Source organism: Colius striatus, chromosome 8 (genome assembly GCF_028858725.1).
Source record: "Colius striatus isolate bColStr4 chromosome 8, bColStr4.1.hap1, whole genome shotgun sequence".
Taxonomy (NCBI): domain Eukaryota; kingdom Metazoa; phylum Chordata; class Aves; order Coliiformes; family Coliidae; genus Colius; species Colius striatus.
The window spans coordinates 20,831,822-20,848,422 of NC_084766.1; the positions used below are offsets into that span (position 1 = coordinate 20,831,822).

General features: G+C 38.8%; 2 protein-coding genes across 9 annotated transcripts in view; both read right to left on the reverse strand.

Moving 5' to 3' along the window:
* SLC16A12 (solute carrier family 16 member 12) overlaps positions 1-2,733 on the reverse strand; it is a 46,104-nt gene extending 43,371 nt beyond the window's left edge. Inside the window, exon 1 of the mRNA XM_062001072.1 lies at positions 2,662-2,733. The gene's annotated coding sequence lies outside the window, so the exon portion shown is untranslated. The remainder of the gene's footprint in view (positions 1-2,661) is intronic.
* PANK1 (pantothenate kinase 1) overlaps positions 1,272-16,601 on the reverse strand; it is a 48,960-nt gene continuing 33,630 nt past the window's right edge. For all 8 annotated transcript variants that reach the window (XM_062001078.1, XM_062001081.1, XM_062001080.1 and 5 more), the window contains 5 exons: positions 14,187-14,440; positions 11,532-11,708; positions 11,018-11,141; positions 6,186-6,311; positions 1,272-2,805 (listed from right to left, as the gene is read on the reverse strand). In XM_062001078.1, the coding sequence (XP_061857062.1) occupies positions 2,746-2,805; positions 6,186-6,311; positions 11,018-11,141; positions 11,532-11,708; positions 14,187-14,440 (741 nt within the window). In that variant the 3' untranslated portion in view covers positions 1,272-2,745. The remainder of the gene's footprint in view (positions 2,806-6,185; positions 6,312-11,017; positions 11,142-11,531; positions 11,709-14,186; positions 14,441-16,601) is intronic.

Below are 16,601 nucleotides of genomic sequence, written 5' to 3' on the forward strand. Positions count from 1 at the left end.
AGAAATCAAACACACTGTCATTTATCCATCACCTTAATTATGGAGGAGGTACATGGGAGGAAAACTGAAGTGGGAACTTGAAGGCAGGCAAAGCCTAAAGGTAAAGAAGCATCAATACATTCAGAGGATTGTGCTGGTGGGGAAGGAGGAAAAAAGAAGTTAACTGTAGATTTCAAGGTAACAAAGAAATACTTTTTGCAGCAAGCTTTCTTCCCTCATGAAATGAAGAATTTAACTTAAAGCATCATTTTCCTCTTACACCAAGCTCCTCTAATTTCTCCTATTCAGTGACTTCTCATAACTTCCCATCCTTTGAACTTAGTTTGCTGATATTTTTCCCAACCAAATGTACTAAATTGCGTGCTATATACCTCAGAGTATTTTTCTAGTCACTTAAGTACAGTGACTTATCTGTTAAGGATTTAAAATTTTAAATCAGCATTCTGAAGTTCAACTTTTATTCTGTGCTTCTCTTAGATCTGCTGTGATCAACTTACCTGACAGTCCCTGGAATCTTAAAGCTAACCTTAGGGCTACCAGAATTGCACATTCCTGCTTCAACCACACAGCTGAAATTTCCTCATCTTACATAGTCCATCTATATTTGCCTGAATAACTTGCTAGGATTTCAAGTTTTGGTGATTTTTTTTTGCGTACTGGGGGATTTGAATTTTTATTCATATTTGTTACTTCCCATTATAGTCTTCTTTTACATACCCATAAATGCTAAGAATGCAAGTGACAGATATCTCCGTATCAAATTCCCTTCAAAAAGTGACCAGGGAGAAAAAGATGGGAACTTTCTCCAAAACAAACCAACCCATCGCCCAAATCGCCCCTGAGCTCCGCCGCTGTGGCAAAGCATGTTTCTACTGTCGATGTTACGCTTCCCTCTGGTGTTTATTGTAAGAAGTGCAGTTACCTCTTAACAGTCCTCCTTAGGAAACACATAAAAAACCAACCTTCAGTTGCAGGTAAAATTTAGTCAATTACCTTAATGAAAGTTTCATTTTGTTCCGCACTGAGCTTAACTATCCCCCACTTCTCTCAAAAGCTCAGTATTACATGAAATATCAGCTACAACATGCTAATTTAATTGTCTCATGTTGACAGTCTAGTCTATGACAGTCTATGACAGACAGTCTATGACAGCCTATGACAGTCCACTTTGAGCAGGCAAAAAAACCCACTTCAAAGGCCAAAGACAGAGTAAAAAACCCATCAAGAATCAAATAACTAGTCACGTGTTTTACAAAACAGTGCTATGTATTTTACAATTGATTTTAAGAATGAATTCCACAGATACAGTAAAACTGCCAAAACAGTAGTGGTCTTTATTTCCATCAGACAAGTTAACACTTCAGTTAACATGAATTTATTTCAATATTTGGGAGATATGGAAATCAATGACTATTAAAAAACCAAAATAAGCCTCCTTCCAAAAAGATATTGGATGATACATGTGTCTGAATTTTACACTGTTCCTCTGATGAGCCCTTTACATTACGTGACATCACATACAGTTTTGCAAGACAACTTATAGACTGGTTTTCAGCCTCTGATTTCTGAGCCCTCAGGGTATTGAAGAAAAGGCAAGTTTGTATGTGCTACACAGCAACCCAAGTACAACTCAATTCAGCCAAAAAAACCTCCAAATCTAGAGAGGTCCACAAATCAAAAGTTTAAAAAAAAAGTAAAAAATTTGTACTTGAACAGATACTCAAATCTTAGTGTTCTGGAGGAAGAGTTAACATTTGCCTAAATACAGAAAATACATTATCCTTGTATTTTTCTAATTTTAGAAACTGGGCTTTGAAACAATGTAGTTATCGGTTGGTTTTGATTAAGATCAACTTAAAGACTGTAGACTACAGAAAAGTCTGCAAACAACTGAAAACAAATCTCCCTCTGTCATCTAATGCCAAGTATGTACCATATAAATAACATCTGTACTACAGAACTCTTTCATAAAGATCAGTAGATTTTCAACAGAAACAGGATTTTAGTGTCAAAACAATAATTAAAATTTTAGCTCACATCTTGCTTAAAGTTTTTAATACAGAGGCAAATTAGTTCTGCAAAACTATTATGCAGTCAGTTCCTGTTGCAAGTCATGTCTAGTGAAAAATTAGTCTTAAATCCCCTGCCATGTTTTCTTGCAGTCTTGCCAAGAAACCTAGGGAGTCACAGAAAGCTTGTAAATTATTTTTTTAAAGGGAGCAGAGGGATGTTAAATAAAAAGTGTCTCATCTAATGAGGAAAGGCAAAAAAAAATTACTAGTTTTCACAGTAAAATGCATCAGCTTTGTAGTTTCATTTGAAACCAAGAACAAATCATGAAATGTCATGAAAATAAGATAAAAAAATCTCCTAGAGTGATTACTAAATGAAGTTAAAATTACCACACTAATCAGTAAACCCCAGAAGAAAAGCAGATGCCTCATATCACAGGTCCTATATTAAACAGTATCCACTTCTTAAAATAAATCCATAAAATCTGTGTTTGGCCACTTTGCACATTTTTCCCCTAAAAAATACAGTGTACAGAAAAAAATCCCTCATTATTCCCAGTATGAATTCTGAAGTATAAGCTCAAAACCCAGGAGTTAAAGATCAACTAAACAATTTTAAATTATTTACAAATGCATCAGGTAGAACTACCATAATGGCTTCATTTCCATCCTTGTAGTGGCTTTCACTTTTATCCAGCAGCATCTGCAGTATGAATCTCTTCAGACAGCTTCATCACTGATCATCTGTCATTTTAAGCAACTCTAGAAGAGCCCCAACAGCTCCAAAATAACCCTTTAAACAAGGCAAAAACAAAACAAACCTAATCAAATTAAGAAATAAGACATAAACACGACCATATAACATCTTCAGTTAAGCCAATTAAAAGACCTTTTTTATAAGTTCAGTCCTTGATGTATGTGAATTATAATTTAATACGGTCTTGGTTTGGTCCAAGAAAGGGCCTTCTCCAAAACTGTCAAAACACACAAAATTACAGAACGACTGTAACGAAGCCCTACTAAGGCAGAGTAGTTTCCATTAGCACTGAATCTCACAGAATGGTGGGGATTGGAAGGGACCTCTAGAGATCATCTAGTCCAACCCCCCTGCTAAAGCAGGTTCCCTTCAATCAGGTCACACAGGAATGTGTCCAGGCGGGTTTGAAAACCTCCAGAGAAGGAGACTCCACACTCTCCTTGGGCAGCCTGTGTTAGGGCTCCCTCATAGGACAGGACTTATTTCTTAAGCAGAACTTTCTGTGTTCCAATTTTTGTCCATTACTCTTTGTCCTGTCACTGGACACTACAGAAAAAAAAGTTTTGCCACATCCCCTTGACACACATCTTTTAAATACTTTTTAAGTATTAATGAGATTCCCCTCCAAGATGAACAGTCCCAGGTCCCGCAGCCTTTCCTCACAAGGAAGACGTTCCAGTCTCCTGATCATCTTGGTGGCCCTGCGCTGGACTCTCTCCAGCAGTTCTCTGTCCCTCTTGAGCTGAGGAGCCCAGAACTGGACACAGGACTCCAGATGAGGCCTCACCAGGGCAGAGTAGAGGGGGAGAAGAACCTCCCTCAACCTGCTGGCCACACTCTTAATACACTTCAGGATGCCTTTGGCCCTATTGGCCACGAGGGCACATTGCTGGCTCATGTTCAGTTTATCATCAATCGAGACTCCCAGATCTCTCTGCAGAGCTGCTCTTCAGCAGTTCAACGCCCAGCCTGTACTGGTGCATGGGGTTGTTCCTTGCCAGATGCAGGACTCTGCACTTGTCCTTATTGAACCTCCTGAGGTTCCTCTCTGCCCAACTCTCAAGCTGGTCGAGATCCCGCTGAATGGCAGCACAGCCTTCTGGGGAATCAGCCAGTCCTCCCAGTTTGGTGTTATCAGTCAACTTGCTGAGGATACACTCTGTCCCCTCATCCAGGTCATTGATGAAGATGCTGAATAAGACTAGCCTCAAAACTGACCCCCGTGGAATCCCACTGGCCACAGGCCTCCAGCTCAACTTGGCTCCATTGATCATCACCCTCTGGGCTGTCTCATCCAGTCAGTTCTTGATCCACTTCACCGCCAAGCCACACTGTCTGAGCTTTTCTAGGAGCGTGTTATGGGAGAAGTCAAGGTAGATGACATCTGCTGCTCTCCCCTTATCTAGCCAGCCAGTCATACTCTCATAGAAGACTATCAGGTTGGTCAAACAGGATTTTCCCTTGGTGAATCCATGTTGACTCCCCCTGATAACCATCTGCTCTTTCATGTGTTTTGAGATGTCATCCAAGATGAGTTGCTCCATCACCTTTCCAGGGATGGAGGTGAGGCTGACCAGCCTGCAGTCTCCCAGATCCTCTTCCTTGCCTTTTTTGAAGACAAATGACATTGACCTTTCTCCAGTCTTCAGGCACCTCACCTGTCCTCCACAATCGATCAAAAATGATGGAGAATGGCTTAGCAGTAACATCAGCCAGCTCTCTCAACACTGGTGGGTGCATAGATTTAGGGGTGTTAAGTTTGCCCAACTGGTCTCTAACCTCATCCTCATCCACCAAGGTAAAGTCTTCTATTCTCCAGACTACTCTACTATCCTCCAGGGACTGGGCTTCCCAAGGGTCGGCCTTGGCAGTGAAGACTGAGGCAAAGAAGGCATTCAGTACTTCCACCTTCTCTGCATCCTCTGTCACCAGGGAACCCTCCTTGTTCATCAGCAGGTTCACATTCTCCCCAAACTTCCCTTTTTGCTGATGTTTTTGAAAAAGCCTTTCTTTTTGTACTTTACTTCCCATGTCACTTTTAGCTTCAAAAGGGCTTTGGTCTTCCTGGTTTTGTGCCTGAAGACTCTGGTGATGTTTCTATACTTTTCCAAGCAAACAGGCCCTTTTTACATCTTACATAGATTTCTTTCTTCTCCTCGAGTAGTTCCAGTAGTTCTTTTTCCGTCCATGTAGGCCTCTTGTCTCCTTTTCCTGATATTCTCATGGGGACACGCTGGGCTTGCAGGAAGTGGAGCTTGAAGATCAACCAGCTTTCTTGGGCACTCCTACCATCTAGAATCCTATCCCACAAGATTCTTCCAAGCAGGTCTTTGAAGAGGCCAAAGTCAGCTCACCCGAAGTCCAGGGTCACAATCTGGTTGGTGTCCTGTTTCTTCCATTCAGGATCTTGAACTCTACTGTCTCATGGTCACTGCAGCCAAGGTTGCCTCCAACCAGACCCTCCTTATTTGTCAGTACAAGGTCCAGCAGCACACCCCTCCTTGTTGGCTCCTCAACCACTTAAGACAGGAAGCTGTTATCAACATTCTGTAGGAACCTCCTGGACTGCGTGCACTTGGCTGAGTGGCTTTCAGCAAATATCAAGGTGGTTGAATTCCCCCGTGAGGACCAGGGATTAGGATCGTGAGGCAGCTCTCAGATGTTTGTAGAAGGCCTCATCTACCTCCTCTTCCTCCTCAGGTGACCTTTGGTAAACCCCCACAGTAGTATCACCCACACTACTCTGCCCTTTAATTCTCACCCATGAGCACCCAACCTGCTCCTCATCCCCACCCAGGCACAGCTCAATGCACTCTAATTGCTCTCTCACATACAGACCAACTCCACCCCCTCACCTCATTTGCTTGTCTTTCCTCAACAGCACATATCTCTCCATGGCCGTGCTCCATCCATGTGAGCTGTCCCACTACGTCTCAGTAACTGCAATGAGGTCATGGCTCTGCATCCTTACCCACATCTCCAGTTCCTCCTGCTTATTCCCCAGGCTGCGTGTGTTGGTGTAGAGGCAGCGCAGAGGCTTACTAAGCAGACACACCCATCCACCCAGACGGATGAACACATCCATCTGACAGTTGTCTCCAAGTTATGCTTACAAGAATTAATTCTGGGTGAGGTTTATATACCAGATCATACAAATGAACATTGTTGCTTCCAAGGTCAGAGAAGAAAAATGTGAGATGTGTAATGTTCAGCAACAAATACAAGATTAATAATTGAGCCATGTCGTTAACATGGAGCATTATTCTCAAAGAAATTTGTAATTAAATTATATTTACACAGAACTTAGTTGGTGCATTCACTTCAAAGCAGTGGCATTGAAATTCTCCTTTTTAACTCAAGAATCACAAGATTTTTGTACTTACAAATAAAAGTAAGTTCAACGTGTATTTCCTTACCTCATGTTCCAAAAACAGAGCTTTCAGTTGTCCCTTGGACCAATAATCCATAGCATATGCTAGCACCTTCATAGAAATCATATTAATTCTGAGAAAGTTGCCAACAAATACCACCTTGTCGATGTTCTGTAAAATTGAGAAGCAGACCACCAAAAATTATTCTCAGCTATCATTATTTGCTCTACTCAACATATACTTCTGCCCAGTAAAGTTAACTGGGAATTCTGGGTTACACTTAAATTTCTGAGACTGAAAAGTCAAAAAGTAATTGCAGTTTTGAACTGCTGAGTAGAGATGTTGCAAGAAAAAAAAAAGAAGTTTTATTCCAAAGAAAGCAAGATGCTGGTACCACAGTGAACACTTGCTAAAAAGTCCAGGATCTTCCCAGCATAAACAGTATTGTATTTTGTTGTTTTGCTTTGTTGGTTTTGGTTTTTTTTAATTGTGTGTGACATGGCTGCACTGAAGGCATCTTTTCCCCCACTTGCTAAATGAAGTAACTTTCCAGAGATGACTGAGACTATTAAATTCAGATGGAGAACCTCTGAAGAGTATCTGAGAAGGATTACTTTAGAGGGGGATGAAGCATCTTACATTATCTATTACCTAGACTCCAGTTCCATTTTCAAAAATCAAGTAAAATGTGGCTGATATGATACTTGATATGTATTGTATTCCTTTGTTTAAAAACGTACTTGAACTCAATTGTCATACAGAAGCTTAAGATTTTTGAACACTGAGCACTACACTGCGAGATAGTCACACACTTGTGTGCACCAGTGCATGTAAACAACAGTTCTTGTGCTTACACAATACCTGTACCTATCTTACCAAGCCCAGTTTTGCCTGCTAAGCACAAAAATGCACTTTCATTTTGCACTGGTGCACCAGATAATGTTCACCATACCCTAAAATTGATCTAGAAGACTCAGTAATAGGTTAAGTCCTGAAGACATAAGCTTTGACAGGAGTCTTGAAGGAACACTAGAAATGTAGCTTCAAGAGTCCTCTGCTGAAAATTATCAGCAAAAATCTGCACAGAGACTAGAACTAAGTGTTAACTCTCTAGAGTCACACAGCTCTATAAAGCCCAACACTTGATTCTGTAGCATTTACTTTGCTACAGACTGTGGCTGTGTCCAGTACTGTGCATGTCACATACTGCAAAGAACATCCTCACTTGAATACTCAGTATTGGAGAGTGCTGATACCCCAATGTAACAATTCATTTGTTCAGTCTCTGATGACCAAGTTACAAGTTTGACTGTCCTCAAATCAAACACAGCAACATAAAATTCATATATTTCAGATTTATAATAGTCTATCCCTTTAGACTCTGCAGTCACATCAGCATGCATTCATACTTATCCCTAGGAACTTATACGAATGAAAATAAGAACTTCTCAAATTTCAAAAGGCTGCTATTAAACATGGCCAAGAGCATTTTGCATCCCCTGACCAGGCAGTTTTGTCTCTGAAGTAATTTCTGGCAAAGGAAAAACAACTAATTAATTTCCTGTAATGCAATACCATCAAATTAATTAGACCATACATTGGAATTTCATTTCCATTACATTATTTTTAGTGCTGAATATACACACGGAAATACTGTTACCAGAAATTCAATTACCAAGTATAAACAGCAGAAAAATTACTGAAGATCTGAAATCTAAAAATAGTAGTCGTATCTACTAGAATAGCAGAGTAAGTGTCAACATGGAAATTTTGTATCATTTTTATTTTCCAACACTCCTTGACTTTACAATGTTAAAACTCGGGTTAAAGACGTAAAGTTTCCTGGATTTTTGAACCCCAGTAAAAACAGCTTTAGCATTTTTCAGGAGTTGGAAAATGAAGAAATGCTACTTTTGTCTCTTAAAGGAGTCTTGCCAATTTACTTTTAAATTGTTCACTGCTGAAATATTCAAAGCTGAAAGACTGAAGTTTTCCACAGATGAAGGCAGGATGATGAAATGCTTACTTAAGCTAATTAAATTACAACATCCTGGAAAAGACATGCACTCTTTCAAGTCTGTGGGGTCTTGCTAAATTGTTCAACCACCTTGCAGCAGAAAGCTATAGTATAGCTTCAGTATGGTACATAAACACATTTCTCAATACAACTGAATAGGGCAAATAATATCAAAGTAGAAATAAAAACCCTGTACATATTTTTGCAAGAAGTCTTGTTGAGATGCAATGTATATGTTCAGCTAGTAAGAAAAATATAAACCAGGGAGACTGGTTTCCTTTATGCAGTTCTGCTGTGCCTAGGATAGACTGTTTCAAATGATGTGTAGCCAAATGGTTCCAGACTCTGGAATTTTTCTACCCCACTGCCAACTTTGTGCAAGTAAACTTTGCTTTGAAGTTCTGTAGACAGAATATTTCACTTATTCCCCAGCCTCATCTTTTCTTGCACATATGCAAGTCATTTTCAACACAATATTAAAGTTGCAATCACTGAAAAAAACCCACAAACTTATCAAAACTCACACTTCAGGGTATAAATTGATTTTGCCAAAGAATGTAAAAATGAACTTCACCATAACTCCAATCTAATACACACAAACTCTACAAAAGAATGTATCACATTCAACTGGGGTTTAAACTCTTATTTGGGCATTTCATTTGTCAAGCTTGCTCAAAGTCAGGGTCATATCCCCCAAAGGCAGTTTAGGTATCTCGGTTTTTTAGCAGAATGATAGCATTAACTCCTTTTCCCTGAGAGCAAGCTATCTGGATATTAGCTTACTTGCAATGATACAACATGTTTCAACTTTTAATAACATGCAAAGCTACTAAATGAAATTTTCATTCTCTAAAGCAAATAAAACCTCAGTTCAAGCATTCGAGAAATTTCTACTTTGACATTGTCTGAGAAATTAATAATTTTTTACACATCAATCAACATTCCTTCACAAAATTCTATGGATCACATCCAATTTTTAAGCCTGCCCACAAAACAAAGATGTTAGGAATTTTTTTACAGTGACTCAAGAAGCGTTAGTTTCATTAGTAGCCTATTTCCTCTTCTGAATGCATTGCATGTGGTTCCCTGCTGCAACTCTCCATGCTTTGATAGCCCTGTACAATGCTGCTTGAACTCCATGCCACAAGGCAACACTGTAAAGAAGCTGAAAGCAAAGAGAATACAGAAAGAGAATCATTCTGACTGAAAGAGTCAAACTGCCAAAAAAAGTCTGCAGCCACTTTTAATGATGAAGGGAGGTTGTGAGTGGCATTTGTTAGGAGCATACTCTAAGATTGGTGCTGTTCAACATATTTTGAAAGTGCTCTAGAGAGAAATATTAGCAGCAAACAAAATTTTTTGGCATACAGGGTTATTCAGGAGAGTCACAATAAAAAATGAACAACATAGGAATGCTGAAGAGACACCCAGTGACTGAGGAATAAAACGGTGGATGAAGGTTATATTTAAAAAATGAAGTGATACAAACTGCACCAGGAAGAGACAGAGACTTCAGTATTCAGATACAATTATATGCTCCAAATTCACCATCACCACCACTCAAGAAAGACTGGAGGGACTTTGGAGGGTTTGTTAAAAACTATGAGCCCTATGCTCACAAAAACAAAATGTTAAGAACTGTTAGTAAATTAACTCAGAACACAAAATTAGCCAATATGTCATCACAAATTCATTGTGCAACCATACCCTGAATACTGCATGAATATCTGATCAATCAATCTCAAAATCAGAAGCACAAAGAGATTAAAAAGACAAGAAGAAACCATGGAAAAGAAACACAGAGTGTCTTCCATAGGAGAAGAGACAAAGTATTAGAATTTTCTGTCTTGGAAAGACATGCTAAACATTTAACAAAAACAAAACCCACCAATAGCATTAGTAATGCACTCTCTGCTATTTCTCATAAAGCAAAATGCTAGATAGGACCTAATAAAGTAATTAGATGGCAGTTTGGTGAGTTTCTTGGTTTTGTTTTGTTGTGATTTCTTTTGGCTCTCTGAAAGTGTTGTTGATTAAAAAATAAAAAAAGGACTTTCTTCTAACCACAGAATGCTGTGGAGCTAGAAACATATATATATTTATATATATATAAAATATTAGATAAATTCACTGAGAACAGATAAAAGCAATTAGTTATCACATAATAGTAAAAGGTGCAATTTGCAGCTCGAAACAAGTGCCTAATTGTTTGGATCGGCTTTGGTTTGGTTTGATTTTGGTGGGGTTTTTTCCCTCTCCTCTTTTTTAACTGCTGGAAATTGGAAACATCCATAGTTATCATACTTAAAAAAAAAAGAATGTAACAAGCATCTAACAGCAGTTTGAGGCAGGATAATGAACTGTATTTTTCTTCTTTTTGATTCAATACAATGGATCTTATACCTATCAAAACATTTAACACAACACAATACAAACCCATCATGCTATGGAAACAAGCCAAGAAAAATACTATTAATAAAATAAACTGTCATGGTATAGTAAGATTTGTTAATAACTACAAGGTAACTGAAAGTATTAATTTGGATTACAAAGGCATTAATAGATATGCATTACAGCTCAAGAGCAACTGAACAGCCCTATGCATCAATGGCTGAAGGAGACCTTAACAGTTAACTTTTCTCCCCTCTCCCCTGCCTCTGAAGCTCAAAGTACCTTAGGCTTTGCATCAAAGCATATATGTAACACAAATCACAAGAATCAGGACATCACATTAAATAGACACATATTTACCAAGGCCAGTTACACGCCTGCCACACCAGCAATTTGCATTTTTGTATTCTGATAATCTTACTATATTGTTTCTAAAGATTTTAAGCTCATAGTAAATGTGTTATCTTACCTCGTTCAGTGCACACATGCGAGCAATAGAACCTATGTTGTTGGTGATGGTGACCAAAGTAGCTCTGGCCAAGTCCTCTTTACTGATGGAATCTCTCTTTTCTTTACTCATCATATGACCAAAGCTGTGTGAGGAAGATTTTTCTTTTTAATGAGAGATATTTAGGAGTACTAAATGTCCTTAGAATTTCTATCATTTAATAACCTTTGCTTGGATTTGACACTCATTGAGAAAAATCTGAAACGTGAAAAGGGATGTCATTGGAAAGGCAGGATAATGAACTAGTACACTTCTAAAAAAACTGTAACTGAAATGGAACCAAACCACATCAAGCATTACTTATACCCATTTGAAAATAAGAGCAAGAATGAGATATCTAAGGATAAACCACATAACACATTCAGTGACACTTCCATGTGGACACAGCATATAGTCTAGGGATTATACCCTCAGTTTCAGCACGTACAGTAACTTTCCCAAGGAACCTCTTAAAAACAGCTCAATTAACATGTACCTTGAGGCTACAGCAGACCCCTGAAGGCCAAATCTCTCATAGTCTCCTCCATAAATATCTTTCACCAGCTTATCCACATTGGTGCTGTCTCCTTTCGCAGCCATTTCTAGTGCTTCTTCAAATGTCTCACAGCCAGTCAGCAGGCAGCAAAGACCCAGGAACGTTCCTCCTCCAAGACTAGAAAAGCACAGTTCCTTCAGATCAGCAGCTTGAACCAGCTTTTACCACAGCCCTTCACACTCCCATTTGCAACATGGTCTACATAGCTACCAAGTATAGCATCTTGCAACTCCTCCCTCAGAGAAGTGAAGATAGACCCTAAATAGTTTCTATTTAACAACAAATGGCATCCAGTGTGGTTTTAACTGAACTACTCTCAAGTCCTTAATATTTAAACAGGAGAAATGATACTAAATAAAGGGTTAGCTGAGAATAATGTCCAATCTAACATCGCAGATGTCACTTTGCTATTTGTACCACTCCAGCAAGTTTTCCTCCTGTGAGAAGAATTAGTCAGCAGATCTCTTAAGTCAGTGATGAAAGAATAAACAGAGATCAAAGCTAAGTATTTATGCAGGGGCAGACAGTAAAGAAAGATCTTGTCCCCTTAGCCAGTGGGTAGAAGTAGTCTGGTTGGCTCCTGTTCACATCAGTCCCAAAAATCTCAGCCCTTGAAAGAATTCTGAGCATGCAGCAGTCACTTTAATGACTTGCACGGGCTCAAGTACAATATTTACTGACTACATGAATTTAGCAGGGAGTATTTGACTGTGTAAAACAGATTGCTAACTCATTTCATTAAAATTCTACTTTGGACTCTTCAGTCTTAACAGTCAGCAACTTCAGCTTACTAACCTCTATATCTTTCCTCATTCTTTCTTAACCCTTGAGAAAGTTAGCTTATTTGTAGTGATTGCAGTCACACCAACTGGAGCCACTGTAAACAAGAGGATCAGTGAGACACCATGCTTGCACTTTACAAAAAACGCAGAGGAGGTCATATAGGAACACCATTTAGTCAGTGCTGTTGATAATTAGGCAAGTTTTTCAGAACACATATAGCAGTACTGTAATACATTCAGTATCTGAACAGTAGGAAGTTCTGCGCACCAGTCTCAAGACAGTATTGATTTTACCATCTGCAAGTTGGCAGCAATCCACTACACTCATGTTTTCCAGCCAGTGGCACAGGCTGCCCAGAAGGGTTGTGGAGTCTCCTTCCTTGGAGGGCTTCAAGACCCGCCTGGACATGTTCCTATGAGACCTGATCTAGATGAACCTGCTTCTGCAGGGGGGTTGGACTAGATGATCTCTAAAGGTCCCTTCCAACCCCTACCATTCTATGATTCTATGACATTTTTCCTTTCATAGTGGAAAGGCTCAGAAGCACATCTACAGTGTATCTACCCTATCAAAAGGGCTATGCTTGAAAAACTACCAGATTTGCAAGAAAACCAATATCTCTTCCATTCAACATGTGTTCATCTGTATTGTATACAGAAAAAAGGGCTCATAACTACCACTGGGGCAAAGATATGCAACAAAGATAAGGCAACAGAAGACACGTGTGCAGTCATATGCAGTATGTAGGAAAAAAATTACTAATAATGTACAATGCACTGAAGAACAGACTGCATCTTTGAAACAGAAATGCAAATGCAAAAAACTTCTTCAGCTGTTGCTTTGGAAGGATTTTTTTTTTTCAGGTTTATGGTTTGGTGATTTATTTTGTTTTAAAGATTACAAGATTACTCAAAATAAAGTGTATAAATTTAGTTTGTATGCATGAAGTGAGGAACGTTTATTGGTATTATTTACTACTAGTCTAGATGGATACATTTGTAACTAAGGTGGTTTCCTGAAAGTAAGCACTCTTGCCACATTATAGAGTAAAATATGCCTCAGACTGTTTTTTTTGCCTTGAGAACAAAATTCTGTATCCATACTACTGAACTCCTGAATTCCTAAACAGAGAAGTCACATCTAAATCTCTTATTGAACACGGGCCAGAGGCCATTACCAACTCAGTTGCACCCTACAAATCATTTCAGTCAGTGCTAGTTGAATCAGACTGAAAACGTATTGAGGACAGAGTACAGACAATCATATTCTAGTCTTTACAGGCCGGTATTCCCTAATTTACCAGCATAGTCCAAAGACTAGGGCAATCCATAAGGAAACAAGAGATCTAGTGAGACTCCTCTGCCAAAATCCAGAGGTAGTAGGTAATTCTATAAAGTTTCCCTACATCCTAGATCCATCTTAACTACTAACCAAGAGGTTTTTGTTCAGACCAAGCATTTTTATTTCACTGCTCTGGCTGTTCCAAGGGATTAAAGCAGGGGAGAGAGGATTACTTCTACTGGGATAGTTTTATTTTGGCAATTCAGAGCAAGAGATAGGAAGCAGGTGAGAACACCAAGAAGAGACTAGGGCAGCTCTAAAGCTGAATGGAGCAATAACTTCTTTGCTGTAGACTTCCCTCTCTGAAAGAATCCTAGGGTGCTTCCCACCTTACTACTGGTAAGCTTTTAAAAGAAACAGGAAGATATACACAATTTATGGCTACACCTACCAGCCACACTGTCTGGTTCATTTTGCTCAATTATTAAGGAGAAAAACCCCAGAATTAAAAGAACATAGAATTAAACATACCTGGATCCTGTGACCCTCTTATAGTTGTCCTTGGAATACACAGCTAGGATGCTGACCCCAGAGCCTATGTTAACCAGCAGCATAGGATATGGATTATCAAGGCAGTAGGGCTTTTTCTGGCACTGTTCAGGATCTGTAGGATTTTCAAAATAATAGCACTCTGGTTGGCCATTGAAACCAACAGAATCAACATAAAGGAGACCCTGGATCAAACAGTCCAATTCATCCAGTTTATGGAGTTGTAGATCAGCAATCTGGAAAAGAAAAACAAGAAAGTAATAAACAAACATTTCCTAGTATAACACAACATTAAGAAGGGCAAAAGGCTCTGCTGAAACACTTCCATCACTTTAATAGTAACACATTACGTTATTTACACAGTACAAAGACCTGTTTTAAGTATAAAGTCCAAAATAAAAAGTTTACTATCTGCCCAACAACAGCTACCTCCAAAAACAATGACATGTTCCACAGCAATGTCGTTTAGTTTCTTTCCCTTTGAGACATTCCCTGCTCTGCAAAGGGGAAATGTCCCCCTCACTCCATCCCTAGAGAAGCTGTGTTCTGCAAATTTTGGACAGTTATCTGACACATACTTGCACAGCAGCATTCCTCAGGATGCCTTAACTAACCATTCAACTATACTTCCCAGCAATTTGATACAATTTTCAATGGAAGTGTTAAGATCAACAAACTTCCATTAAAGAACAAGATAGTCAAAGTCTTATAAAGTGCGTGTACTTATGTCACCATGCATTAAATATGCAGTTGATTTTGCTTAAAAGACTTGCATTTTCTTTAGTATACAGCATCAGTAATCTGAGAGAGCTATTTCTTTAGGTTACAGTGAGAACTTACAACTGCCTCATGAAAAGCAGGGTATTCAAAATGTTTGGTGAAGAACGATATTTAAAAAAAAAAACCCTAACAAGAATGTTTTCAGGCCCAAGCTTCCAGCAAAATGCTCACAAAAACTTAACTCTAACAAAAGGTATAAACATCCTTGTAAGAGCTTAAAAAGGACGTTCCCTATGAGATCTCACAGGTCACCCGTGAGCAGATTTAACACACGTCTACTTGTCATAGCATTCTGTTTACTAAATTAGAAATCACATCCCTTTCTCAAAATAGGGCAGTGACAATATGCAGAAAGTCTCCTTTCCAGAGGACACTGAGCTTAGACCTGTGTTAGGGAGAGGAAAGGGAAGGAAAATACTAAAGTTGCCCATCCAAACTCTGAGGTCATTTGCATTCTCAAATCTGCAAAGTAAGTCTTACCTAACATCAATTTCTACTAGAAAATGCAGGATGTTTTAATAAGAACTAACGGAGAAGATTTACGAGGCTACCTACCTCCTAGTTTTAATTCTGGAAGCTATATTAAGTCACTACAAGAGGAAAGACATTTCTGTGCAATAGGCATGGCCAATGGGTTACATTCTTTTGCGCTATTTAAATCTCTCCCCTTTAGGTTTTTTCCTCTAGTTGTACATAGCTCTGACATGCCTTAACTGAAAGCTATTCTACTCTTTGGGTCTGCCTTTGTTAAACTTCCTAGTCCACAAATCTTGGTATGACGGAATACCAATATGACCGAAAAACCCCAAGCCAGAATTCTTACAGACATTAATATACGATTATTCACAGGACAGAGACAAGTGGAGGTAATTTCTCCTTGTTTCAGTATTTTCTCCTGTTATTTTTGCAACTGCTTCATTTTGTTTTCATTGCTATGACATGGTTACACAAACTACAATTACAGAAACAGAACATAAAAAACTTGAACCACTTAGCCACATAAATAAAAAGAATACACACAAATGGGGAGGAGTGGTTTTTTAAAGAAACGTTAAGAAAAAAATCTTAAGGCAATTTTGCAAATAGCAAGAAATTGCTGAAATCCAAGATATTAGACCAAGAGGAAAAGCTCCAATCAAGAGATAATAATACAAGGCACTAATATAATAAATGCTTCGTGCACTGTCTCACAATTAACACTATATTAACACCAAGACATTAGAAGATCTATTTATTTTGTTAAAACCCAAGTAATGTTGCATATAGCTTGTCCAAATAAGTAAAGACTCTATACTAACCATGATCTTTCTCTAGGTGCTTTCTCTGACTGCTGTACAGTCTCAGTTTCCTCATCTTACTCTGTAATCTAGATGTAGCGTGACTAAACACAATCTAACACAGATAAAGCATGCAGAAATAAGCATGCTATGAACCAGAAGCCTGCTATACACCTACCAGATTTATGACCCCTATCTTCAAAACCTCTGTCTTCCTATAAGCCACATATCCAACCACAAGCTGCTTTTGTCTCATCCATATTACACCTGTTACAAAGAGATGTTGCAAGATACAAGCAAGCAATATAAATCTAACAGTAAAACACTTCTGGCATCAGTG